The sequence below is a fragment of the Neofelis nebulosa genome, chromosome 10, assembly GCF_028018385.1.
Source record: "Neofelis nebulosa isolate mNeoNeb1 chromosome 10, mNeoNeb1.pri, whole genome shotgun sequence".
Lineage (NCBI taxonomy): Eukaryota > Metazoa > Chordata > Mammalia > Carnivora > Felidae > Neofelis > Neofelis nebulosa.
The window spans coordinates 115,633,251-115,659,471 of record NC_080791.1 but is presented as its reverse complement, the minus strand read 5'-3'; the positions used below and the strand labels follow the sequence as shown (position 1 = coordinate 115,659,471).

Sequence of the window (26,221 nt, the reverse complement as noted above, 5' to 3'; positions counted from 1 at the left end):
TAGCGCAGCCCCGGCCCCGCCCCACAACCTCGCGCGTGCCCATCCCAGATTCCTCCGCGCGCAGCCCTAATACAACCCCGAGGGAGGTGCCGTGCACGCCGGTCCCGACCTCCCCGGCGCACAACCCAGACCCCGCCCCGCGTCGCCGCGTACGCCGGTCCCGGCTTCCCCCGCGCGCGGTCCTGGCCCCGCCCCGCGGCGCCGCGCACCCCTATCCCGGCTTCCCCCGCGCGGCGAGTCAGGGCGGAGCGAGCGGGCTCATCCTGGAGTGGGAAAGCCAAGCCTCTCCCACCCGCCCAGCGCGGTATCCCGGGGACGCCATGGAGCCCCGGGTGGTTGCGGATGCTGTGGAGACGGGAGAGGAGGATGTGATTATGGAGGCTCTGCGCACGTACAACCGGGAGGTGAGCGAGAGCCGTGAACGTGGTACACGAAAGAAGAGGTGGGGCAGGGTGGGGCGCGAGCGCGGCGGGCGGGGCGCCGAGTCGGTGAGGAGTTGCTACCGGGAGAGAGTCCGGGTGCGCTCGCTGCTGGGCGGGTGGGGCGGGGCGCTGTCTGTTTCCCATCCACGGAGCGCGGGTCCTGCCTGGTGTGGATCTGTGCCCCTGAGCCCCTGGGTCTCTCTGCAGAACTCCCAGAGTTTCACGTTTGATGATGCCCAACAGGAGGACAGGAAGGTGGGTGCTGACCGAGGGGTAAAGGGGAAGGGATGGGAGGTCCCGGGAAAAGCGGCCTGGTGGAGCCGTTCTTCTTCCTGCCCACAGAGACTGGCAGAGCTGCTGGTCGCGGTTCTGGAGCGGGGCTTGCCACCGTCCCGCCGCGTCACCTGGCTGCAGAGCATCCGCATCCTGACCAGAGACCGCAGCTGCCTGGAGCCTTTCACCAGCCGCCAGAGCCTGCAGGCACTTGCCTCCTATGCTGGCATCGCCTTGGAGGGGTCCGTCCCTGAGCCTCTGGACATGGACGTTGTACTCGAGTCCCTTAAGTGCCTGTGCAACCTCGTGCTCAGCAGCCCGGTGGCACAGGTGCTGGCCGCAGAAGCCCGCCTAGTGGTGAGGCTCGCAGAGCGTGTGGGGCTGTATCACAAGAGCAGCTTCCCACACGAAGTCCAGTTTTTTGACTTGCGCCTCCTCTTCCTGCTCACGGCACTTCGCACTGATGCGCGCCAGCAGCTGTTTCAGGAGTTGCAGGGGGTGCGCCTGCTGACTGCTGCCTTGGAGCTGACACTGGGAATGACCCCTGATGGGGGCCCTCCTGAGCTCCTTCCTCCCCAGGAGACTGAGCGGGCCATGGAGATCCTCAAAGTGCTCTTCAACATCACCTTTGACTCCATTAAGAGGGAAGTGGATGAGGTGAGGGCTGACCTGAGTCCGTGGGTAGAGCTTAGCAGTGTGGACGTTTCCTGGATCTGTCTGCCTGTAGGAATACTGGCAAGTTTCTGGGCATCAGATGGGGAGAGGGCAGGTGGAGCTCTTAGCTTATCGGGAGGAGGCAAGGAGATGCACATTTCGAGCAGGGAGCCTTGGAGAAGATTTCTGAGAGAGGTGGAGGGCATGTCTGGCTCTTCCAGCCTAGCAGGAGGGCTGTTTGGTGCGTGGGGAGGCTGTAGGAGATTTTCCACCATGAGGCCGTGACCATGTGGCTAGAGTACACTGTGACTTCATCCCGAGAGGACTTAGTGACGTTCTTGATCACAGAAACACTCTCAAGGTAGAGTAGAAGAGGGCAAGTAGAGGAGATGCATGGTCTCTGCACATGATCCTGGAGCGGTGCTTCCTCTCACAAGAACACCTTTCTTTCTGGTCAGGAAGATGCTGCCCTTTATCGGCACCTGGGGACTATTCTGCGGCACTGTATGATGGTCGCTGCTGCTGGAGACCGCACAGAAGAGTTTCACGGGTGAGGGTGCAGCCTCTTGAGATGGAAGGGAAGTGTGTTTGCGTGTCCGAACAGTGCTTCCCAGCTCTGGCTGTGGGCTAGGCGCCACCCTAGAGAGTCTTCATCTGTCTGGCTGGGACCAGACATCAGTGTGTCTCTGCAGTACTACGTGATCAGGACAAGTGTCTGGATCTGCGGACGGGAACGTGTCCCTGGAACTTGGGTGGTAGCAACAGGCAGTGTGGTATCTACAGGGCAACGTGGCTATTCATCTCTCTTCTCCATGACCTGTGTTTAGGCAGGTTCTGGCTTGCTTTTTTTTTTAAATTTTTTTCTAACGTTTATTTATCTTTGAGAGACAGAGCACGAGCAGGGGAGGTGAGAGCGAGAGGGAGACACAGTATCTGAAGCAGGCTCCAGGCTCCGAGCTGTCAGCACAGAGCCCAATGTGGGGCTTGAACTCGCGAACTGTGAGATCGTGACCTGAGCTGAAGCCGGACTCTTGACTGACTGAGCCACCCAGGTGCCCCCAGGTTCTGGCTTTCAAGAGTGTCTGTGGTGCTTCAACCCAGACAGAGGGTGCCCCTTTCCTTGGGAACTCACCCCACTGAGTGGGATGAGCCTCTGAGGTTAGTCCTACTCTAAGTTCTGGCCTCTTGCTGGCCATTAAGTCCCTGGACGCTAGTTCACATCACATGTGGCCTCTGCAGGGGGCACCAAGGGTTGTACTTGTGCAGGGGGACCAGACTTACCAAGCCCCTCTCCCCCATCTGTCTTCAGCCACACAGTGAATCTCTTGGGAAATTTGCCCCTCAAGTGTCTGGACGTCCTTCTTACCCTGGAGCCACATGAAGGTTCCCTGGAGTTCCTGGGAGCAAACATGGATGTGATTCATGTCCTCCTCAGCTTCCTAGAAAAGCGTCTGCACCAGGTGGGCAGAGGGATCTACTGTGTGGGTACCTCAGTGGCTCTGACTTTCCCCAGCAGCTGTGGTCCGTGCTTTTTCACGGTACCCACTGGTAAGTGGAGATCAGCCTGACAGTGTGAGTCAGGCAATTTCTCCATCTGCTCTGTGGTCCAGCCACCAGACTCCTCCTCCCTGAGAAATATGGGGACCCTCACACACATATTTGAAGGTTTTCATTTCGTTGGTTATCACGAGTTTTAAAACAAAGTACTTACCTTTTAGATCTCTTTGTGGATCTCTTTTGAGTGATCTGAGAAGTCCCCAGCCCTTGCTTGTGACTATAGAACTTCAGTGTTGCTGCACACAGGTGGCCCGTGGGAACAAGCATCCCTGCAGGGACCCACAGGCATCTTGAGCCAGAGGCTCCCTGGTTCTTGGGCCTGCACACAGGACATTGGCCAGACCTCTGACCAGCTTCTCTGGGAGCTTGCAGACATCACACAAGCTACAGAGTGCAAGGGAGTGGGATTAGATGGACACCTCCAGAATCCACATTGCGCACATATGCTGTGAGCTGGATTACAAATGCCTGGCATTGGATGTGATGGCTGTGACTGTCCCTACCACTGCTGCTGCTGGGGTTGGGGTCCAGGGAGATAACTAGGGAGAAAGCTGGGGAAGGACAGGAGCTCTCTGGATCCATGAAGCCCACAGAGTAGAGATTTTCTTTTTGTGTTTTGGCTGTTGTTTTCTGAGGACAGGTCATGTGCCAGTGGTGTGCTAATAACTGAATGCTCTGTATTTCCCGTGCAACCTTGGTATGTAGGCGAGGAAGTGAGAGCAGATGAGTTATTTGCCCCAGGTCACAGAGCATGTGAGTGCATCCTAAGTTTAGTTCCATTTGTGGCCCTCTTGAAATTCACACAAATTCACAAGAATGTGCCCAGTCTTGGCCCCTCAGCTGACTAACCAGGGCAAGGCCTCTTCCTGAGCACCTCCTGCCAGGACCATCTGGTGTGCGTGTGTTTGCCCCCCCCCCCCCACTTCAAGTCAGGTGGGGGCACAGCCCCAGTGACAGAGGCTCCTCTGCAGACGCACAGGCTGAAAGAGAGCGTGGCCCCCGTGCTGAGCGTACTGACGGAGTGTGCCCGCATGCACCGCCCTGCAAGGAAGTTCCTGAAGGCCCAGGTATGGGGCACAGGGGCCGGGGCGGGACCCTGCTTACAGACCCCAGCTGCTGCAGGCCCAGGCTGAGGGACGGCTGCCTCCCCAGGTGCTGCCCCCACTGCGGGACGTGAGGACGCGGCCCGAGGTCGGGGAGCTGTTGCGGAACAAGCTTGTTCGCCTCATGACGCACCTGGATACTGACGTGAAGAGAGTGGCAGCTGAGTTCCTGTTTGTCCTGTGCTCGGAGAGTGGTGAGTGGCAGGATCTGGCCCAGCGCCTATCCTTCCCAGCCACCTCACACACTGATCTCTGCCCTGCTTCTCAGTGCCCCGATTCATCAAGTACACGGGCTACGGGAACGCTGCTGGCCTCCTGGCTGCCAGGGGCCTCATGGCTGGGGGCCGGCCTGAGGGCCAGTATTCGGAGGACGAGGACACGGACACAGAGGAGTACAAAGAAGCCAAGGCCAGGTGTGTGCCCCTACACCCTCGGCTCCCCTCACTCACCCTGGTCCCTGTTCCCACACCCATATGGACTCACAGGGTGGGTGGGACAAGATGACAGATGGCTGAACTTTTGGGGAGTCAGGCACTGGTCGCATAAGTAACCTGTCTTGATGTCAGGATGTTTTGTGAGTGTGGGCTGAGTGGGGCCAGGCAGTCGGGGGACCAGGATATCCCCCGAGCAGGGGCTGGGGTCCTTGCTGCTCCTGGAAAGAGCCCTCTTGTGGCTGCCCTGCTTCCACCCACCCTGTGCAGCCGCCTCCTGTCCTAGAGAGTCGCTAATGCGTTCCCCACAATCCCTCCCCTGGGAAGCAGCATAAACCCAGTGACCGGGAGGGTGGAGGAAGAACCGCCCAACCCCATGGAGGGCATGACAGAGGAGCAGAAGGAACATGAGGCCATGAAGCTGGTGAACATGTTTGACAAGCTCTCCAGGTACGTGTTGTGTCAAGGAGGGGCCCACAGCTGGGAGAAGGGAGAACAGAAGCCTAGGACCCGTGTCCGGTCCTGTGAGCGCCAGGAAGTGGGGTTAAAGTTGGGCTTAGCAAGGCTGTGTTACTAAGGTTGGAAACAGGAAATGCCCCAGGAAAGGATTAGACTTGAGGTTGGTATTACATTTGTTTCGTAGACGACGAAAATTGAGACCTGGAGAAATAAGAATTCTAGAGTGCATAAGGTCTCAAAGCCACTGGGTAGCAGTTTGGATTCAGGCCTGTTTGGCCAGGGGTGAACCCGACTTCTGCCCCACATGCCGTGCCCCTTCCCCACCATGCTTTTCCCCCACAGGCACAGAGTCATCCAGCCTATGGGGATGAGTCCCCGGGGTCAGCTCACATCCCTGCAGGATGCCATTTGTGAGACCATGGAAGGGCAGCTCTCCTCGGAACCCGACTCAGACCCCGACTGAGGACACCCACTCTTCTGTTCCCCCTTCAGAACTGGTGCTGCTTCCAGAGATGGCCTTGGGACTGTGACCCAGGGAAGCCATGCTTGGAGACCCTTTTCTCTTTACTTCCAAAGTTCTGTTAATGGTTTGTCTCTGGTCCAATTTCTTATCTTTAGGACTATGAGGGCCTTGTCCTGCTGCAACTCTGGGAACTCCACCATGATCTCCACAGATGAGGTGGTCTCGTGTGCCAAGAGGATGTGTGCAGAGGCTGCTGCCTGGGGGCAGGAGCTGAGCATGGGCACATGCACAGGCAAGCATGTCCAGGGCTGGCATACCGGCCCAGAGCTTGTCAGGCAGGCGCTGCAGCTGACAGGAAAAGAACTTGCTAGGACCCTGTATCCTAATGTCAGAAACATACTTTCAAGGTATGCTCTATTTCTGTCCCCACTGAGCTCAGGACTGGGAGCCTCCTGTGCGTTCTTGGTCCTCGCTCAGCACTCTGCTATAAGTGTCCACAGCAGCCAAGCTCTCACTGGTTGTGACAGTGGAATCCTGGGCTTCCCACTGGCGTAGACAAATACACGAAGGGAAACGCACCTCGTAAAACCACAAGTCTGGATTTCTGTCGTGTACCACAAAGCATCACTGAAATATCTTGGAATAAAGAGTTTCGAGCAAGAATGTGTGTGAGGAATTAATTTCATTGTTCTCAGAATTCAGTCCTTTTCCTAGATCATCATTCATGTCTTTTGTTCTTGTGGAGGCCACCAGACCCTCTCTGAGGACTCTCTTAAACGCACGGCAGGTGGTGAAACAGTGCCCAAGGGAGCACACGCAGGGTGGGAGCCAGGGGTCAGGATGATGTGCCTGGAGGTGCTATCCATGCTGGGCCTTGGGGCAACCCCAGCAGAAGGGGCCTGTGCAGGCGCAGGAAGTATGGCCTGAGAACATGTCGGGCTGGGGGCCAGCCAAGGTTTCTAAATGACTTAAGGCCTTCCATAACTTAGATGTCAATCCTAGAGGCATTATTGGGAAGGCCTGGTGGAGAGTGGGGACGGGGTGGTTAGATGCCGGAGCAGGTGAACATGGCCTGACGCCCTTCCGCGAGGGGTGTTGGTGCTCCGTGGGAAGTGGCACTGGGCTCACCTCCAGGGTGAATCCAGGGGCATGTTCTCCATCCTTGGGTTATTCTAGTGGGAGGAATGCCCACACACCCCTCAAGGTCCCCTTTCTACAGCCACTGTTAACACCTGTATTCCCTTAAGGAGACCAAAGAGTTTATTTCATGCCAGAAATGAATAGTTTCTTTAATTAAAAATAACATTACTAAGGAGACCAACATACTAAAGGACCCTATTCTATTACTTGGGACCCAGAACCATGCCTTGGGAGTGACTAAGGCCACTCAGCCAGAGACTGGGTCCTTCTAACAGACCGAGATGCCAAGCCCTTCAGATGGAGACCTGGACACATGGCTGATCCAGTCAGGGCTTTCCGTTGGTCTGTTTGAGTTCAAGCTGTCAAAGCTTTTGCAGTCAGCCTCAGCAGACTGGAGAGTCCCAACAGCAGAAAGGTGCCAGTGTGACGGGTGGCCTGTGGTGTGAGCACAACACGACCGGTCGGCACAGAGCTCATGACCTGGGCAGCCTCATTCTTCCTTAGGCCGCAGGTTCCAGTTCGGCCAAAACTGTTTCCTTAGCGGTGGGCAGTGACTCCATGGAACCATTTCTGGTCCCGGGAGTGGTGGGGGGACCAGCCATCACCCTATCTGTCCCGTCCATTGAGCTGGAACACAAAGAAGGGAAATCAGTCCTGCAGATCTCAGGGCCTGGGTTTGAACTATCATAAAACAAAAGCTTTTCTGCCTCTGCCAATGCTGCTGTTGAGCCAAAGTAACATGATGCCAGCAGGGCTGGGCAAAACTGGGTGGCTAAATGGAGGGCTTCATTTAAGTAACCATGTGAAATGTTCTGGAGCTCACGTGCTCAAGATTATGCACTATTTGGCAAAGCAACCTAAACTGGACTGCAGCCCGTCCCTTGACGTTTATTCTTGGATGGCACCTCTTTTTAAATACATAAACCCCTAAGACCAGGACCCACTTCACATAGATTTCTGTAAGACCAGAAAATGCACAGGTCAAATCCCCGGGGCCACGTGACTTAGTGTTGTTCCTGTATGGAAGTGGGACACCAGAGCCAGGAAGCGGCCGGGCGGGTCTGACCAGGGCATCTACCCTCCTCTCGGCGTGTGAGGTACATGCTTCAGTGCTACCTGCACTCTCTGCTTCCCTCAAACGACCGAGCAGCATAACTGGTATTTCAATTGAGATGACGAGTGACGCCAGCCTACGTGTTAGCCATTAGAGCCAAACTCTGGAGGGGAAGGCTAGAAAAAACCGTGCCCATCGTGTCCACTGCGTGTGGAAACAGTGTGAAGTCTCCTATCCTTAATAAGCCTTATTCTTCTCTCTTGGGTTCAACTTGGTAAGAAACCAGCTGCTTGGGGCTATTGCCAGTGGAGGTGAGGGGAAGGCCTGACCCACGGCCCCGAGCCCTGAGGCAGTCACAGCTGAAGAGTAAGGCTGTCTCCAGACCTCTGCCCCGTCCCCTTTGGGCATTGTCACATGATTGTCTCTGTGAGACAAACGGACTTCAAATGCTTAATGCTGCCTCCTTTAGAAAATAACCTCTCACATCAAGGCTACACATGCTGATTCTTATGGGAAACTGCATTTTCTGTAAGTTCACTTGTTACAGGTCCGAAACCTGGAAGGTACCAAGGGTCTTTGGCCTTCTACCCTGAGCACATTGTCAGGCCAACGGCTCTCACACTGATGATCTCCCGAAAGCCTCCCCGAGGTGGGCTTCATCCCACACCACACAGGCACAGACTTCAGCTCCTCAAACTTCGGCTCAGAGCCCCACCTTGGCCTGGAGCTGTTTGGTGCCGCTTTATTTTAGGGACAAAAGGCAATGCTGCTCTGTGATGCGAGGACAACCCCAGTCCACCGGGACCAAGTCACGGCTCTGCCAGTGGAGAGCAGGCATCTAGCATCCCTTCTTTATGTCCACATGGAGGTGGCCCTGGGCAGCGGCCGGTACGGGGTTAACAGCCAGTATTTGCTAGTTATGTTTTAGCCAGATAGGGTTCCACACCAGGTGGGCCCAGACCCCCAAGCAGTGAGGAAGGCAGCCCTGGAGATGACCCTCTCACAGTCCGTACCTTCTCGGCTTCCTGCCGCATGAGGTCCTGCAACTCTTCTGTCCAGCCCAGAAGCTCCACCAGCCTTTCCACGCTGTGAACCATATCCCCTAGCTGGACCACGTCCCTGCTGCGAGGACGCCAAGCAAAGGGCCCCACCAGGTCCCGGTTGATGAGCAGTCGGGGCACCGAGCTCCTCACGGCCTCAGACAAGCTGGCAAAAGGTTCTACCTGAAAAATTGCCCAGAAGTGAGGAGCACAGTGCCCACCCTCTGAGCCCCTCGGGACACAGACTGACAGTAAGACCTCGGGTACAGGGAAAACTCACCACCTATTTCATTTCTTCCCGTCACACTGTCAGCTTGGTCTCCACGCTTGGGTTCCTCCCTTCCCGAGCCTCCCTCCTGCCTGCGTCCCTCTTTCCGCCTCCCACATGTCCTGGCCTCTGTGGGTCTCTCTGCCCAGGCACATCTGAGCTCCAGCAACCATGCTCCACCTTACCCTCCTCCCAGCAGCATCTGGTTGGGCCACCCACGCTCCCTGGGAGCAAGGACCTGGCCCCACAGAGGGCTCCTGACATGCCCAGCAGAGAGGGTGCCCCACTTTTCCACAGCCCTCACCATCCAGACCTCCAGAGAGTCCTAACTCGGTGACTTTGGGCTTCTTCATGCTGCTTCCAAGTGAAATTTCCATTAGAAATTAGAAACAGATTATTAAATGGTATTGAGACTGCCTCATTATCTGGGATGAAAATGCTCAACTCCTGCCTTCATTGAAAAAATTTCAAATGAGTGAAAGGTTTAAATGTAAACAAAATAGTTCTTAAAGAAAGTTTAGGGTTCATAAGTAAAGGTAGGGAAAGACTTTTCAGGCCTGATAGTGAAGTCAGATCAGACAAAGGAAACTCATGACAGGTCTGACTATGTAATACTGTCACATTATCATCTACATAAAAATACTATGCAGAAAAATAATTTTTTAAACTTTATCATCATAAACAAACTGCAAAAATATTTACAACATGTGAGAAATAGTTTATATTTCTAATTGCTAAACTAATTTATAAACATTTTATTTAATGAATTTATATTGCTAATTTATAGACCAACTAAGAAAATAACTTAATGAAAAATGGACAAGAGATACAAATATGCAATCCAACGAGAACACAGTGATCAATAAACATGAAAAGACGAACTTCACTCTTAATTACAGACATGTTAAATATCCCTCCCTTGGGGCGCCTGGGTGGCGCAGTCGGTTAAGCGTCCGACTTCAGCCAGGTCACGATCTCGCGGTCCGTGAGTTCGAGCCCCGCGTCAGGCTCTGGGCCGATGGCTCGGAGCCTGGAGCCTGTTTCCGATTCTGTGTCTCCCTCTCTCTCTGCCCCTCCCCCGTTCATGCTCTGTCTCTCTCTGTCCCAAAAATAAATTAAAAACGTTGAAAAAAAAAATTAAAAAAAAAAAAATATCCCTCCCTTTCTCTCTCTCTCACATACACACTTATTTCTTTCTAGCCAATCAGATGGATGAAAACTTAAAGACAGGTAATGTTTGCTGTCAGTGAGGATGTGGGAAAATGGCCCACATCTGTTGGTGGCAATGTAATTAGTGTATCTTTCTGGAAAGCAACTTCTCAATATTTCTTTGCTACAAAAGTACTCACATGAATGTGCAAATGTGTATGCGGTTATTCACTACATCATTTTAAATATAATATCTATTATTTTTGTTGCCCATCAACAATAAATTTTGTCATACATCTGTCATCCCTATCTTAAAACTCTCAGGGCTCAGGGGCACCTGGGTGGCTCAGTCAGTTGAGCATCCAACTCTTAATTTCGGCTCAGGTCACGATCTCACAGTTCATGGGATCGAGCCTCACGTCAGGATCTGCACTGAGCATGGAACCTGTTTGATATTCTTTCTCTCTCTCTCTCCCTCTGCCCCTCTCCCACTTGTGTGCACTCTCTCTCCCTAAAGTAAAAAAAAAAAAAAAAAAAAACCTCTTGGATCTGGGTGTGTTCCAGAATTCAGAATATTTCACATTTTAGAAAACGTCACATGATTTATATACCATATATTATGTCACACCTCAGTGACATCCGGAGGGGTGATCCATAACCAAGTGCATTAATATTTCCTCCACGCAGCATATGAGATAAAGTCTAAGCCACACTGCAGATTGCTCAGTGCTTACAGACAAGCACTCTGCTTTGGGGCTCCCGACTGGAACCTTGTATCGGCATTTGTCAGGGACACTAGGGGTTCTGACAAGCTAGGTCTCTCTGCACTTCTGGTTAAGATCACCACATCTGTGCAGCGCAGAAGCCTGTGAGGACACAGCAAAACACTCACGGTGCTGGTAGAACAGAAGAGATTCTTTAATTCACTCTGCATCTCTACCTAATGTGTAAATTTTTTAAAACAAGCATGTGGTACTTTTAGAATCAAAGAGAAAGGCTATTTCATTTCACTTAAAAAATACGGGAGGGCTGGTGGCCCCAGTGTCCATCACCAGTAGCCAGCACAGGGCAGCCAGACTCAGCACCACATGCCGCTGGCACCATGGCCCTGGCCCTCTGCCTGTCCCCTAGGCCCACCCCTCCAACCAGGCCCAGGGTGGGCATCATGGCTCTGTCCACGCTCTGGGCTCTTCCGGCTGCTCACTGCGCCACCCCAGGTCATACCTCTGCTCCTTCCTGGACTCCAGATGCAGGAATCCACCTGCCCACCGCCCTCATCCACTCGAGAGCCCAAAACAGCCCTCGAATCAGTGTGCCGGAGGCCAAGATCCCCCAACCTGCCCACTAGGTTTCTCAGTCTCAGGAAACCAGCTCCATCCTTGTGGTCACTCAGGTCACAAGCCCGGAGCCCTGCGGGGGTCCACACTCTCCCACCCAGTGTTCCTTTAAACACCTGGGCGCCAACGCCCTCTGCAGCGTTACCTGGCCAACCACCGTTGCCACCTGGACACCACCTGCAAGGCCTCTACTGGCTCTCCCACCACCTCACCGTGCACCATGGCACACTCATGACACAGCACCCACAGGGTCGGGAGGTCAGACCTTTGTCACTGCTGGTCACGGGCAGTTTCCACTGCCAGACACCCTCAGCTGACACCTGCATCTCCCTGGCCTCAGCTCCAACGTCACCTTCCTGACTCGGCCGTGCAAACCAACCACGTTGATATCACGACCAGCTCACAACCCTTCCCAGCCTTCCTGTCCCATTTGTTACTTCTCCAGCTGCTGTCATCTAAAACTGTGTCACTTGCTTACACCATCTTATTGTGTCTGTCCAAAGCACTGGAACAGCGGGCACACCACTCTAGGCCTCCGTGGCTGCCCGGGCTCTGAATACAGGCCTTTCTGGCCCTTCTGGCCCTTGCTGCCTACATCAATTAGGCAGAGCTCATTGCAGGGTCTCATTCTTGCTCTTGATTCCTTTACAAAGTTCCTTTACAAAGTTCCTGATGCAGAATAGCTTCTGGAATGTGTCCATGAGTGTCTCCCAGGCACCTCAAACACATGTGCAGAACTGAGCTCGGCACCCTCCCTCTAAATTCCTCCTTACCAACAAATGCCCTGAGGACCCATAGACAGCCAGACCACTCCCTCCCCTGTCCCTGGTGCAGCCAGTCCCTCTCCCTGCCCCTCTCTCAGTCACGTGGTCTGACTGTGCCCACAGCCCTGCCTTCTTGAGGACTAGCCCTCCTGGACATCTTGCTTCAATCCCCATCCCACTCATCAGTGATCTCTCTCTGACCCAAGAGGCACAAGCTATGTCCCTGGTCCAATCCTTTCAAGTCTATCACTGCTTCTAGCACAAAATTGGCCTCTGTGATGTGGCCTGGGAAGTCTGTCCCTCTCTACCTGTCCACACCCCTCCCTTCTCCCTTCCCTTCACATGCTGTGCCCCACCCACACTGACAGCACCTCCAAAGCTGAGCATCCTCCCTCCTCCCCATTCTGCCCAGGCTTCCACTCCCTAGGCCGGGAATACCTGTGCTTCCGCACCAGATGAACCCATTCATCTTCTGAAGCTGGGACACCAGGGGGCTCTGAGAGCATCTGGAGCTGGCCCACCAGCCCTACCTCTTCCACCCTATCTTCCTAGCCTCCTCCCCACACACTCAGCCCACCACTGGGCCTGCAGACAAACCTCCAGGGAGGTCCCGAGGATAAGCAGCACATCTGCCATGGGGAAATCAACCACATGTAGCAAGAACCTCTGGGGCAGCGTCTCCCCAAAGAACACGATGTCGGGCTTCACGATGCCAGTGCAGACTGGACAGCGGGGGATCCTGTCCACCATCACTTCGGCCTGTGTAACACAAATAGAAAATGAACCAAGGAAGATATCACAACACACTTTAAGAGATGGCTCTTGGAGTGCCTAGGTGTCTCAGTCGGTTGAGCTTCTGACTTCAGCTCAGGTCATGATCTCACAGTCCGTGAGTTCAAGCCCCACGTCAGGCTCTGTGCTGACAGCTCAGAGCCTGGAGCCTGCTTCGGATTCTGTGTCTCCCTCTGTCTCTGCCCCTCCCCTGCTCATGCTCTGTCTCCAAAATAAATAAATTTTAAATAAATAAATAAATAAATAAATAAATAAAATAAAAGATGGCTCTCAGGGTGTCTGGGTGGCTCAGTTGGTTAAGCATCTGACTCTTGTTTTCAGCTCAGGTCATGATCTCACAGTTTGTGAGTTTGAGCCCCGCATTGGGCTCTATGCTGACAGCATGGAGCCTGCTTGGGACTCTCTCTCTCTCTCTCTCTCTCTCTCTCTCTCTCTCTCTCTCTCTGCCTGCCTCCCTCCCTCTCTCTGCCTCTCCCCCAGTCAAGTGTGCTCTCTCTCTCAAAATAAATAAATAAATTTAAAACAAATAAATAAAAGATGGCTCTTAATAAAGGGAGAAAGAGGGGGGGGGAGCAAGCCAAAAAACAGACTCTTGACTACAGAGAACACACTGATGGTTACCAGAGGAGAGGGGTTTGAGAGATGGGCTAAATAAGGGATGGGAATTAAGGAGGACATTCGTGTTGAGCAACAGGCGATGTACTGAAGTGTTTCATCACTATATTGCACACCTGAAACTAATATAACTCTGTGTGTTACCTAACCTGGATTTAAATAAAAACTTAAAAAAAAAAAAAAAAAAAAAGGAATCAAGACTGTGGCACTAGTGAAGGACCAGACCAGAAACCCTAGAAGCAGACTCACATAAGCACAGTCAACCAAATTTCTCCTCTTCAACAAACAGCTGAGCATTATGAAAATTAATACAGGGAGACCTTGCTAATGTGGACTCAGGAGGCTGGAAGGAGCCATACCACTCACCATCAATCACACAAAGAAGTGTCAACTAGACCCAACAGAAGAACCCTCAACAGGAGAGAACCACCAATGACAGGCCCAACCAGGGAAGAAATGCACCACCTCCCCTACATCAAATCAACCACTCCAGTGACTCAGCAAGCAAGACAACATCAACTCCATGACCTGATTCTCCAGCCTCTCCAAACTCCCTCCCTCCTCTCCATCAAATAATGTCCCTCTCCTTTGTTGGCTGGACTTGCCTACAGTTTTGTCATAGCTTGCTTGTCCCAAATAGCAATTTTCAACTATTCCCGAATAAACCCATTTCCCTGGTAAAATAACTGAAAGGGCTATGTTTAAGGAAAACATTACTAGGTGTCAGAAGTGGGATGCAGGAAGGACGCACACACACATCCCCAACCCCACCCAGCGACTGAGGCTGGTGAGCAAACAAACAGGTGCCAGCACCCTCAGCGCCAGCTGGGCTCACTGCTTCCTCACCAACCCTGGGGTTTGAATGTGAGTTTTCTCCTAGATTTGTGCTTCACTCTCTGTTTTGAGCTCTCTAGACTTTATTCAGGACCTGCCCTAAGGCTTCATCCTTTCAGAGAGTACTCATGTGGCCTTTGTCTGACTCCTTTCTAGAGCCCAGCTATTCCTACTGGGGCTGTGCTGTTCAGGAATTTTCCTCTTGGCTCTGGAGAAAAGCCTCTGGGAAATGGGATCCCAGTGATCAAAATGCTTTGAGGGTGCCCCTACCCCCACTCTTCTGGGAGCCCTGCCGGTTCCATGATTAAAAACTGTGCTCCCTCCTCACGTGCATTCTTATATGGACTAACTTAACAAAAAACAATTTACAACTTCAATGGCCATCATGGGGAACTTTCGAGCTCCCCAAATTTCCCTTCCTCACAACTCAATTGGACAGCCATGGGCTCTAAAATTGTCAAAACCGAATTGGATGCTTATTTTCATTGATACCTTGAGGCTTCCAAACAGTTTCTGGATTCAAAGTCTGCCTTTTTGCAAAATACTATTTGTAAACTAACCAAGGCAGGCAAACAACTGAAAGATGTCCATATGGCTTCTGAGGCCTTGTCCCCTCCCCATCTTCTTTGTCTCCTGACAGGTGGGGTGGCCTTGCACTCAGGCCCCACCTCTGGCACAGTTTCCCTCTCTTCTCTCCTCACTGTCCCCAACCCCCCTCTACCTATCTCTCATTCTAGCCCTTTTGCTGAGCTTCCTTTTCCCTCCAAACTTCTCCTCACCCCTCCTCTCCCAAACCTATTACTACCCACCCCTCTACAGTTAACTCTGCTGGGGGTCCCAAAGAACACCCCATTGCTTACGTTGCCTGGATTAAGGCTGAGTTTTGAGCCATAGTGAAAGAGTTTCCTAAAGTGACTGAGACCCCATAAATTTGCTGAAGAATTTAACATAGTTATTCAAATTTACTAATCTGAGTGCTCAGATTTATATCAATGGGTCCACATGCGTGTTGGTGAGGGTCGGGCCAAACACTGGATGAAAGCATCCTAATAGGAACATCCTGGAAGGGATTTAAAGAAACAGATGCCTAAGTTTTGGGAAGATGCTAGAATACTTGCAAGAAATCACCACTGAGTATTGGGGAAGGTCATCAAAAGACGAAACTGCCAGTTGACCTGTGGTCTGGACCCGGCACCTGGGAGCTCCTCACACCCCCCACTCCCCCCCGTCCTTGGAACGCGGGTTCCACTTGCCTTCCCCGTCCCAGAGACTGCTCAAGGACACAGCCTGGAGGTGGTGATGTGCACAGTAGACGTGACTGAGCCCAGTTAAGGCCTCATTATAAACCTGTCAGATGTGGAGGTGGGTGCAGGGATCTGGTTGTCTTGCTGCTGCCCAGGAGGAGCCTCGCACATAAGTTCTCTTACTTACTAAACCGCTACCTACAGGAGCGCCTGGGTGGCTCGGTCGGTTAGGCGTCCGACTTCGGCTCAGGTCACGATCTCGCGGTCTGTGAGTTCGAGCCCCGCGTCGGGCTCTGTGCTGACAGCTCAGAGCCTGGAGCCTGTTTCAGATTCTGTGTCTCCCTCTCTCTGACCCTCCCCTGTTCATGCTCTGTCTCTCTCTCTCTCAAAAATAAATAAACGTTAAAAAAATTTTTTTTTTTTTTTAAATAAACTGCCACCTACAAACCTAGAGTGGTCACCTCTTTGGTCTCTCCCTGTCCTCCACAGATAAAGGATATCCTCCTCTGATAAAGGACTGCTATACAAAATACACAAAAAATTCTTAAAACTCAACAACAAGAAAATCAGCAACCTAATTAAAACATGGGCCAAAGAACTAAATACACAGCTCGCCAAAGACAATATACAGGTAGCAAATGAGCATTTGAAAAAATATTCCATGGGGCGCCTACGTGACTCAGTTGATTGAGCATCAGACTCTTGATTTCAGCTCAGGTCATGATCCCAGGGTTGTGGGACCAAGCCCCACATCAAGCTCCACCCTGCTGAGCATGGAGTCTGCTTAATATTCGCTCTGCCCCTCTCCTCACTTCATGCTCTCTCTCCAAAATGAAAACAAATTTTTTTTAAAGAAGATACTCCATGACTTACATCATCATGGAATTGCATAAGACGATACCATCGCACACCTATCTCAACAGCTAAACTCTAGAACTCTGACAACACCAGATGCTGCTCTCATCATTGCTGGTGGAAATGCAAAATGGTACAGCTACACTGGAAGGCACTAAGCTAACATGCTCTTACAATACAATCCAGCAATCAGATTCCTTGGTATTTACCCACATGAGTTGAAAAACTTATATCCACACAAAAACCTGCACACAGATGTTAATAGCAGCTTTATTAATAAATGCCAAAACTTAGGAACAACCCAAGTGCCTTTCAGTACATAAATGGATAAACTGTGGTCCATCTAGACAAGGGAATATTATTCAGCACTAAAAAGAAATGAGCTATGAAGCCATGAAAAGACAAGGAGGAAATGTAAATGCATCTTAGTAAGTGCAGGAAGTCAGTCTGAAAAGGCTGCTCACTGTATGATTCCAACTCTGACATTCTGGAAAAGGTAAAACCATGGAGACAATAAACGGATCAGTGGTTGCCAGGGATTGTGCTGGGAAGCATTGACTGAGTAGTGGGTAAAGGGTTTTCCTTTAGGGTGATGAAAATGTTCTGGAATCAGAGGTGGTGTTTGCACGACACTGTAAATATATTAAATGCCAATGAATTATATACTTTAAAATGTTTAATTTTACGGGGGCGCCTGGGTGGCTCAGTTGGTTAAACATCCAACTTCAGCTCAGGTCATGATCTCACAGTTTGTGAGTTCGAGCCCCACATCAGGTTCTGTGCACACAATTCAGAGCCTGGAGCCTGCTTTGGATTCTGTGTCTCCCTCTCTCTTTGCCCCTCCCCTGTTCTTGCTCTCTCTTTCTCTCTCTCTTAAAAAGAAATAAACTTTAAAAAAAAAACAGGTTTAAAAATGTTTAATTTTACGGTTATGTGAATTTCACATCATCGAAAAGTAAAAGACAAGGCCCTATTCCTCATCAATATTTCAGACCTTCATCTTTATTTAAAATTTTCCAGCTTGTCCTATTGCACTTTGAGAAACCCATCCTACAGAAATATTGCCAGAAGTACACAAGGGTATAAGCATGAGTGTCACTGATGCATTATTTTTAATAGTAAAAATCACAAACATCAAAAAATGTCCCACAGTAGGTGAATGGCTAAATGTATTACTCTAGTTACTAAAAACAGTAAGCAGAGCTGTGGTTACTGACACAATAAATCCACGAAATTTTGTTCTGTAACAGAGCAGGTTGTAGATTAAGGTTAATAATCCGGTAGCTAAAAAAAAAAAAAAAAAAAAAAATTGGTCACTGTGTGTTGTAGGTACATAGATATGGTCATGTATGTTTATATATACCTTTTTTTATTTTTTTAAAGCTTATTTATTTATTTTGTGAGAGAGAAAGAGGGAGAGAGAGGAGTGGGGGAGGGGCAAAGAGAAAGGGAGAGAGAGAATCCCAAGGAGGCTCCACACGGAGCCTGACAAGGGGCTTGAACTCATGAACCATGAGATCATGGCCTAAGCCCAAATCAAGAGTCAGTCTCTTAATCGACTGAGCCACCCAGGTGCCACGCCCCTCCCCTTTTTTTTAAAGGCTTGTAACATTACATACCAAACTGTTAAAGTGGGCTATAGGAATCGGCCGAAGGGAAATCCATTTTCCCCATTTCCCTACATATGCCTGATCTCCCCACGTATTTCTTAATTTTTGACAGGCATATATTACTTTTCCAATTTAAAAATAAAGAAAAACATTTCACACCATTACTGTTCTGTTGTTCTTCTAATACAACGCTTATAAAACGTCACTTCTCCAGATCACTCCCACCGCAGAGTGCAGAAGGGAGAGAACTGCCAGCATGACAACTCACCCAAACGTCCTTCCCTGGGAAGGGCCTTCGGCAGACAGTGCACGTGGCAGAGGCAAAGGATCCGTGAGCTTCAACCAGCTTGGAGGCAGGGATGCCAGCCACTGAAATTCAAGCCAAAGCAAAGTGCTGCTGGCTCTGGGGTGGGTGCACAGGCCCCCAAGCATGGCTCTGAGCCTGGCAGGTCCCCAGAGGCAGTCACAACCCTCGTGCAAGCCTGGCATCCCTGCCTCCACCACCTCCAGATGATGCCCCACTGACCAGAATGAGCACCGATGGAGCCAAACCAAGGTTAAAATGAGGCCTGTCAACAAGTTTGATGTAAGTTCAGATAAAATTATATTTAATAACTAGGAAAACATTTTCTATTCTACAGATACCCAGTAAAAGTGAAAAAACAGTACAAAGACAGTTTCCGAAAAACTATAAAAAAACAGAGGTAACTTATTATGACAGTTGTCTGTTCCCACTGTCAGCTTCTGGGCTGTGGGCGGACAGACAGTCCCAGCTGCAAGTGGCTTCCGCTATCCCCGCCATGGTCCTAAATCTCCATACGCTACAGCCCACAAGCCAGAGCTCGCGCCTTCGCACGGGCCTGCCTGCTGCAACTCCAGAAGAAGAGGTCGCCCCCACAGGGGTTCCACTGCTGCCTATGGGGCTGCAAGCTGCAGAATCCTTCTGGCAAGGAATTATTTTCCTGGAGTTGAGGTGACTACTTTCTTCAAATCACCAGATGTCTGCAGCCTGGCCGAGCGGATGCTGGCTCACTAAGAGTCAGCACTCATTGGAATCTGCCCATAAGAGAAAGGCTCAGCCATGCTTCTCTAAGATGCGGTCAGCAGCCAGTACGATCTGTGAATCACTGGTTGTGGCCGCCCTCGGGACAGTCAGGAAATCATTACACACAGAGTTTGGTAATTCTAAGGCATTAATAGCGATTTCTTTGATATCGTAGTTATGATATCGTAGTTATGATTTTTAAATCTTTATTTTCTAGAGTTACCCACTGAAGTACTTACAGATTGTTTACAGATTAAGTTTATGATGTGAGGGATCTGCTCCAAAATAACGGGGTGAGAGAAAACGTGGGGGAAAGAAGACACAGATGAAGTGAGGACTGGCTGTGAGGAGGACATGACGGCTCGTTACGTTCTCTCTACTTTTCTGTGCTCAAAACATTTCACAATAAATTTCTTGAAAAATAAATCATCACTGGAGCTCCTGGGTGGCTCAGTCAGTTGAGCGTCCGACTTCGGCTCAGGTCACGATCTCGGGGCTCGTGAGTTCGAGACCCGCGTCGGGCTCTGTGCTGCCAGCTCGGAGCCTGGAGCCCACTTCGGATTCTGTGTCTCCCTCTCTCTCTGCCCCTCCCCCACTCACGCTCTGTCTCTGTCTCAAAAATAAATAAACATTAACAAAAATTTTTTTAATTAAAAGAAAAAGAAATCGTCGTATCAGATTAGCAAACTAAAGCTCTCAATCGTCACCTTTAGCTCTATCCAAAACTCATAGCCCAACAAGTATGCCAAGACATCAGGTCCACCAACGAGGTCCCGACAGTGGCCCTTAAAGACACAGTGGACATTTCTGTCAGGGATGAAGGCAAAACAAGCCAGCTTGAAATGAGTCACAGGGGAGAGGAGAAGCAGTCCCTGCAGAAGAAGAGGCGTGGACAGGTGGAGAGCTCACCTCTCTCGAGCCCATCGATGTTCTGTGTGTAGAGCCGCAGAAGCAGCCCCTTGTCGTGGAGCAGGCGGAGGAAATAGTGTATGACATTGGGCCTGTAGCTCCCGGGGTGCAGCTCCTTGGCCAGAGCGAAAAAGGGCTTGGGGTTGTGATGGAAGAAAGTGAGCTCGAAAATGGCCTCAGGGTATGGGAGGTCGTACCGCTGCAGGTTGCTGTACAGGCCGCTCCTTGGAGACCTGCAAGGAGGGGCAAGACGCCCTGAGCCCCGTGAGGCGGGCCGCACAGCGGACCAGGGTGGTGAGGGAGGATCTAGGCACTGCAGGGCACCTGAAGTCCGGAATGCCGCTGGGCGTGCTGACGCCGGCCCCCACCATGACCACTGCCTTCTGGCAGGCTCCGGCTCGAATCAGCTCAGCTATGTCCTGGAGAAAAAGCTTCTCCTTGCCGTTGCCTCCGCTTCCAAAGATGCTTGAGGCACTAGCAGAAGAAGATATAGGTCTTCTTCCACCTGTAATGCTGACAGAAAAGGAGAGTGGCCAGGTGACTGTGACAGTCAAGCTCATGCTAGCCCTGCCATGACCCCCACCGTGGAGAACGACCATACACTTCCCTCCTGTCCCCCCAGATGATCACTTTCTCATCATCGATGACTACTGGGCTGAAAGAGAAAGAAGTCTCAACTTAAAAATCAAAACTTCTTTGGGAGCAAAAAAAATCAGGTTAGTCAGACCTGTGCAAACAAGGAATGTGTCACGTCTTAACTCCTGTTACCCAATGCCAGTGCGAAAAGAAGAGGGTTGCTCACCAGAGGTGTGGGGGCTCTGTGGGGGGCTCTGGACATGCTCTCTGCAGAGCCATACACTGTAGCATACCCGAGATGTGACAAACAGGCAGTGACCTTTAAAGAAAGCTAAATGTCCCAGGCTTTACACCGAATCTTATCAGGAGGAAAAGTGGTTCTAGAGACCATTCCAGAAAGAAACATGCCCTGGCAGCTAAGGATTCACACTGCCACAGAGACTTGATCTTCAACGTCTGCAGCTGTTCAGGAAGCTGCTCATATTATGCAGCTGCCAAAGGAACCCCACCACCAAGGTAAGGGGGTGGGCACACTCAGCCCAGGCTCTCTCTGCAAAGCACCAGAAGACTTCTCAAGTCACCTGCAGAAGCCAGGAGCCAAAACACTCACAGGGCTAAGTATTAGGAATAGGAGATGGTCTCCCATAGGAAAAAAGAGCCAGACACAATAAACAAATCACAGGCTCCAGCGAGGCCTCAGGACTTGGACGCTCAGAAAGCAACAGGAAGGGAAAAAAAAGCAATACAACTAACACAAAGCCAGTAGCACGGTCTGAACACATCCCACTGAGGCGAGGCTGCAGCTGTGGGAAATATGGGGCACCAGAGCCGCACCTCATATGGGCCTGGTAAGGCCTCCTGGGTTTACTGATCTGCCGTTCGGGCCCCTGCTTGGCGTCTAACCGAGCTGCATGACTCCTACATCTCCTGGCAACTCACCCAGAGTTCAGGGCTGCCAGCCCCACTGCACAGGACGCCTTTCTCACACCCCAAAGGCTGGCGGCCACCGCGTCTGTTCTTCCAGGGGAAGGCCCTTGATGACCCTTCCCCAGGACATCTCTGACTTCCGTATAGAGACTCCTCCACCCTGACGGGAAAAGAGATTCAACAGATGGAACCGACAACCCTCCCCAAACGAGTGATGAGCCTAAAGTGAATACAGACATAAAAACAGGAAACTGAGAGTGTTTCTTTTACTCTTTTGTGATACAGGCAAGAAATAAGCACCCTAAAAGCACACCTCAGATACACATCAGGACAATTTAGAGTGTATCTTCTAGGAGTGTGGCCCTAACTTACTCTCCTGCGTGTTGTCTTTGTGTTCTTTTGCTCCTTACGAAACCAATTCAGGTCTCCCCTGAAGCTCTGTTCCCCACCCTAGCACAGCATACCCACCCCAGTGACACTTTCAGCCCCCACTATGCCCTCTTATATACCAACCCCCCCCCCGTTTCAGCCAAACAACCGACTCCCTAGCTCTTGTATATGCCCTAAAATCAGCTCCTGCCTGAATGACCTTTCTCTACCTCAGCATGTCCAAATCTCCCACAGCAAGGCCAGGACCAAATGCCACCTCCTTCATGAAGCCACTGCTGAACCCCCGTGAGCAATCACTTTGCCCTCGTCGGGCTCCTGCTCCTTTTAGGGAGACTGACACCCCTTCCTCTCCTGCAGTGACCCTGTGCTGGCTTGCACACTCCACTCTGGGGTCAGGGGTTTGCTTGCTGCTCATGGTCCACTTGCCTCTGTGTCATTGCCTCTCCCAGCATACAAAGCATCATCTTGGTTTTCAAAAGAACAGATTTCTAAAAGGTAAGTAAAGAGAACGAGGAACATGACAAAGGAAAGCGTGCAGAGCTGAGGGCACCCAAAGGAGAATCAGAGCCCTGGCTCTGATGTCCCATCATCACTCAAACACCCTGAGCCTCAGAGGCTCAAGTCAAGAGCAGGAAATGATTCTTTACAGTCTTGCTTATTAAGAAGATCTATAGCAGATCTTTCCCAGCAGAAAGTACAGAAAATACAGTAGAGAACACAGTGCTTCCCCTCCTCCCCACACTCCTGCAGAGATGCCCACAGACCCTAAAGGACAGTCTGCTGCATCGGAGACTTGCATGAAAGCACCTGTCAAGCAGTTCTTCTGAGTGCAAGTTGAGGAGGTTTCCAAAGGAAATTTTCTAAAGAAAACTGGCCAGATGGTTGGGAAGAAAAGAAAATCATCTGGCTCAAGCTCTACCTATTAAGCGCCCCACTTTACACAGCATCTAAAACAACTCTTCCCCTACAGTCTTCCTTCAAAAAATTTACTACATTCCTCCCAAATGCAACTTATTATAAGAAATACAAAAGGAATTTAAAAAGTTGTAATATGGGATGCCTGGGTGGCTCAGTCGGTTGGGCATCTGACTTTGGCTCAGGTCATGATCTCGCTGGGTTTGTAGCTTCGAGACCCATGTCGGGCTCTGTGCTAACAGCTCAGAGCCTGGAGCCTCCTTCAGGTTCTGTGTCTCCTCCTCTCTCTGCCCCTCCCATGCTCGTGCTCTGTCTGTCTCTCAATAATAAATAAACGTTAAAAAAAAAATTTTTTTAAAGTTGTAACATTGTGATTTATAGTAAATATGTTTTTTGGTCTTCATCCCCAAACCCTTGGAGTCTCTAAGAGAAAAGGGAACATCTTTTGTTACAACAGTTGGTCTCCCGTCCTCAGTTCCTGAAGTCCCTTCGGAGCCACGAGGGGGAAGTGGGTGTCCTGTTCCGCATAAACAGCCCCTTTACACCACAACTGGGTTTGTGTCCATGAGGAGACTTTTGGAAGAGCCCTAAGGATGGGGGCTGGGTGCCAGGGGGAGCCAACTATGATTAGAGGGTTTGGAGTCTCCGTAAAAATGCAAAAGGAGGGGGTCCTGCGGGCTTCCAGGCTGGTGAATCACGTGCAGAAGGGTCCAGGGACCCTCGCACACCTCACCCTATGCATCTCTACATCCGGCCGTTCCTTCAGATCCTTTAATAGTCTTTGTAATAGACCTGCAATCTACTAAGTCAACTTGTCTTCCAAGTTCTGGGAGCTGCTCCAGCAAATTAACAGAACCAGAGGAGGGGGTCATGGAAACCAATTAATAGCTGGTGAGTCACAGGAGACAACCTGGATTGGCGTCTGAACTGGGGGCGGGCTTGTGGGACTGAGTCCTTCACCTGTGGTGCTTTCTTCAGGCAGGTAGAGTCAGAACTGAGTTACTTTGGTGGGACACCTGGCCAGTACAATAAAGGTTTCTTGGATAAACGAAAAACCCCTGGGTATCTATTAAACTCCTCCCCAACATTTAGTAGCTGTGTAAGGTTGCATCAAGTAGATGTACCATTACTTAAGTATTAATTCATTATTGGGCATTTAAGTTAGTTTCTTAACAACTGTGGGCCTTTAAGACATTCCCGTATGTATATTCAATTTCTAGGCAAAGATGTAAAGGAAACCTGACTAACACGCGGTGGAGACCAACAGGAGGAGCTCTCACACGCACCCCTCACTCCCCCCACCCCCACCCCCTCACTCCCCGCAGCCCTTTGCATTCCTAATGGGGGAAAAAACCTGGGCTTCACAGCCCCGGGTGAGGAAGGAGGGTTTTCTCCCCTCCCTCTCCCCCAACAACCCAGCCAATGAGGGACCATCACAGCCCAGCCAATGAGAGGCCAGCCCAGCCCAGCCAATGAGAAGCACTACACTCCAGCTCCCAGTTTATTTTGGAGGACTTTTTGCTTGTAACAGACTTCCCAAGCCCCATCCCCCTTCCTCTGTAAAACACCATTTCTCTCCTCTGTGCCTGACTTGCCTATGGTTTTGCCATAGCTTTCTAGCCTACATTTGGAGTTCTCTGCTATTCCTGAATAAATCCATTTTGCTGGCAATAACTAACATTTTATTTTTAAGGTTAACAGCAAAGATCCCAAAATGTACAATTACTGCATGGGGAACAATAAAAATGTATATACCTTTAGACCCAGGATTTCCACTACTAGGAGTTTATCCAAAAAGTGAGTACAAACAATGAACCTCGGCATTATTCCTAATAACTAAAGATTACAAACTGCTTAAATAAGAAAATTATTAAATACATTATGAAGCATCAATAGAATGGAATTCTACAGATCCCACCCCCAACCTAGGGCAGGGCGGTGCATCCTCAGTTTCCCCAGCAGGGACAGGCAGTGGGAGGAATCTGGTCACCAAGAAGCGGAGGCTAGATCTTGACCTCCCTCTGTGGGGACAGGAGCAACAGTTCCCTCCTCCTTGACCCTAAGCCCTTTCTTGTAAGGCGCGACAGGGCCTGGGGAGCTCTTCGTTGGGGCAGATCTGGTGGTTCCAATAAAAAGTCATACAAAAAAAAGAAACAAAAACAAATAAAAAAAAAAGAAAAGGAATTCTACAGATCAGTATAAAAGACTGAGAAAGCGTTTATTTTTGAGATGAAAGTAACTCCCAAGACATATTGCTAAATATAAAAGGCAAGGTACAAAGTGTCAACTATGAACACACAAGTGTTGCTTATACACATCAAAACTACGCAGGAGAAGGGGCGCCTGGGTGGCTCAGTTGGTTAAGCATCTGACTTTGGCTCAGGCCATGGTCTTGCCATTGGTGAGTTCGAGCCCGGCATCAGGCTCTGTGCTGACAGCTCCGAGCCTGGCGCCTGCTTGGGATTCTGTGTCTCTATCTCTGCCCCTCCCCTAATCGCTCGCTCGCTCGCGCTCTCTCTCTCTCTCTCTCTCTCTCTCAAAAATAAATAAACATTAAAAAAGAATTTTTTTAATCCCGTGAGAAGAAACAAGAAACATGCCACGGCGGCCTCTGGAATATCCACTGAGCTGCGTGAACAGGAACTTGACATTTCAGGTTCTGCAGTGCCCCGCCGCGCACGCAGAGAAAGCACGACGCCCGCGCTCGCCGGGCACTGAACCGCAGCCACTCGCCTGCGCGGAGGAGCTCGTCCCCACCCTGGGCCCCGCCCGCCGCGCCCTACCCCAGAGGCTGCCCGCCCGCGCCCACCGACCGAGGCCCACTCACCTGCCGGGCCCCAGAGCCTGAGGGCGCAAAGAGCAGGCCGAACCCACCGTGCCATGTCCCAGCTGCTCCGCCGCCCGCTCGCGACCTTGTCCCGGAGGGCCACGTGTCCGCCTCCGCCGCGCGCCCCTCCCCGCGAGCCCAGGTTGGGATGGACGCCAGGTGGGGGCGGCTTCCTAGCCTGCTGAGCTCCCGCCTCTGGCCCTGGACACCAAACCAGGAGCCTGCATTTCTCTAACCTGCTGTCCCGCCGTTTTCAATCAGGAGGGTGATGGTGACACTTGGCGAGCGCTTACTAGTTACATTTACACTTAGTCCAGGAAGTTACTGTTATTATGGTCCACGTTTGAGACAAGAAACTGCTGGTCACAAAGGCCGAGGCCACAAAGCCTGTCGATGGCCCTCAATCACAGGGCCACCAGGCCCTCGTACTCAAGGGCACAGCCAGCTGCGCGGGAAATCCGGTACAAACCCTGCAGAGAATTTCTTCCAAAGCAAGGGCGCGGTTACCCTGACAACCAGCGGGCGCCGCAGGCCGCGGGGACGCTCCCGGCCTGCCTCGCGCGACGCG

The 26,221-nt window shown here is 51.1% G+C and overlaps 2 protein-coding genes across 8 annotated transcripts; one reads left to right on the top strand and one right to left on the bottom strand.

Annotated features, from left to right (window-relative positions):
- The first annotated feature begins 46 nt into the window (after nucleotides 1–46).
- RIC8A (RIC8 guanine nucleotide exchange factor A) lies at nucleotides 47–6,025 on the top strand. The gene is made up of 10 exons (XM_058690200.1): nucleotides 47–404; nucleotides 630–677; nucleotides 765–1,352; nucleotides 1,808–1,899; nucleotides 2,659–2,809; nucleotides 3,878–3,973; nucleotides 4,059–4,203; nucleotides 4,278–4,422; nucleotides 4,771–4,890; nucleotides 5,242–6,025. Exons 1-10 carry the CDS (start codon nucleotides 321–323, stop codon nucleotides 5,360–5,362), a joined length of 1,590 nt encoding a protein of 529 aa, XP_058546183.1. The 5' UTR covers nucleotides 47–320; the 3' UTR covers nucleotides 5,363–6,025.
- Nucleotides 6,026–6,599: 574 nt separating this feature from the next.
- Nucleotides 6,600–26,200, bottom strand: SIRT3 (sirtuin 3). 7 transcript variants are annotated; one of them, XM_058690204.1, is made up of 8 exons: nucleotides 25,654–26,199; nucleotides 21,534–21,681; nucleotides 20,343–20,531; nucleotides 20,019–20,251; nucleotides 18,333–18,433; nucleotides 12,712–12,873; nucleotides 8,570–8,779; nucleotides 6,600–7,129 (listed from the first exon to the last, which is right to left on the bottom strand). In XM_058690204.1, exons 1-8 carry the CDS (start codon nucleotides 25,706–25,708, stop codon nucleotides 7,109–7,111), a joined length of 1,119 nt encoding a protein of 372 aa, XP_058546187.1. In that variant the 5' UTR covers nucleotides 25,709–26,199; the 3' UTR covers nucleotides 6,600–7,108. The 7 variants fall into 7 exon arrangements, with proteins under 7 accessions (XP_058546187.1, XP_058546188.1, XP_058546190.1 ...); XM_058690205.1 differs by lacking the exon at nucleotides 20,343–20,531 and having other exon boundaries at nucleotides 25,654–26,200; XM_058690207.1 differs by lacking the exons at nucleotides 20,019–20,251; nucleotides 20,343–20,531 and having other exon boundaries at nucleotides 25,890–26,192.
- Nucleotides 26,201–26,221: the final 21 nt, after the last annotated feature.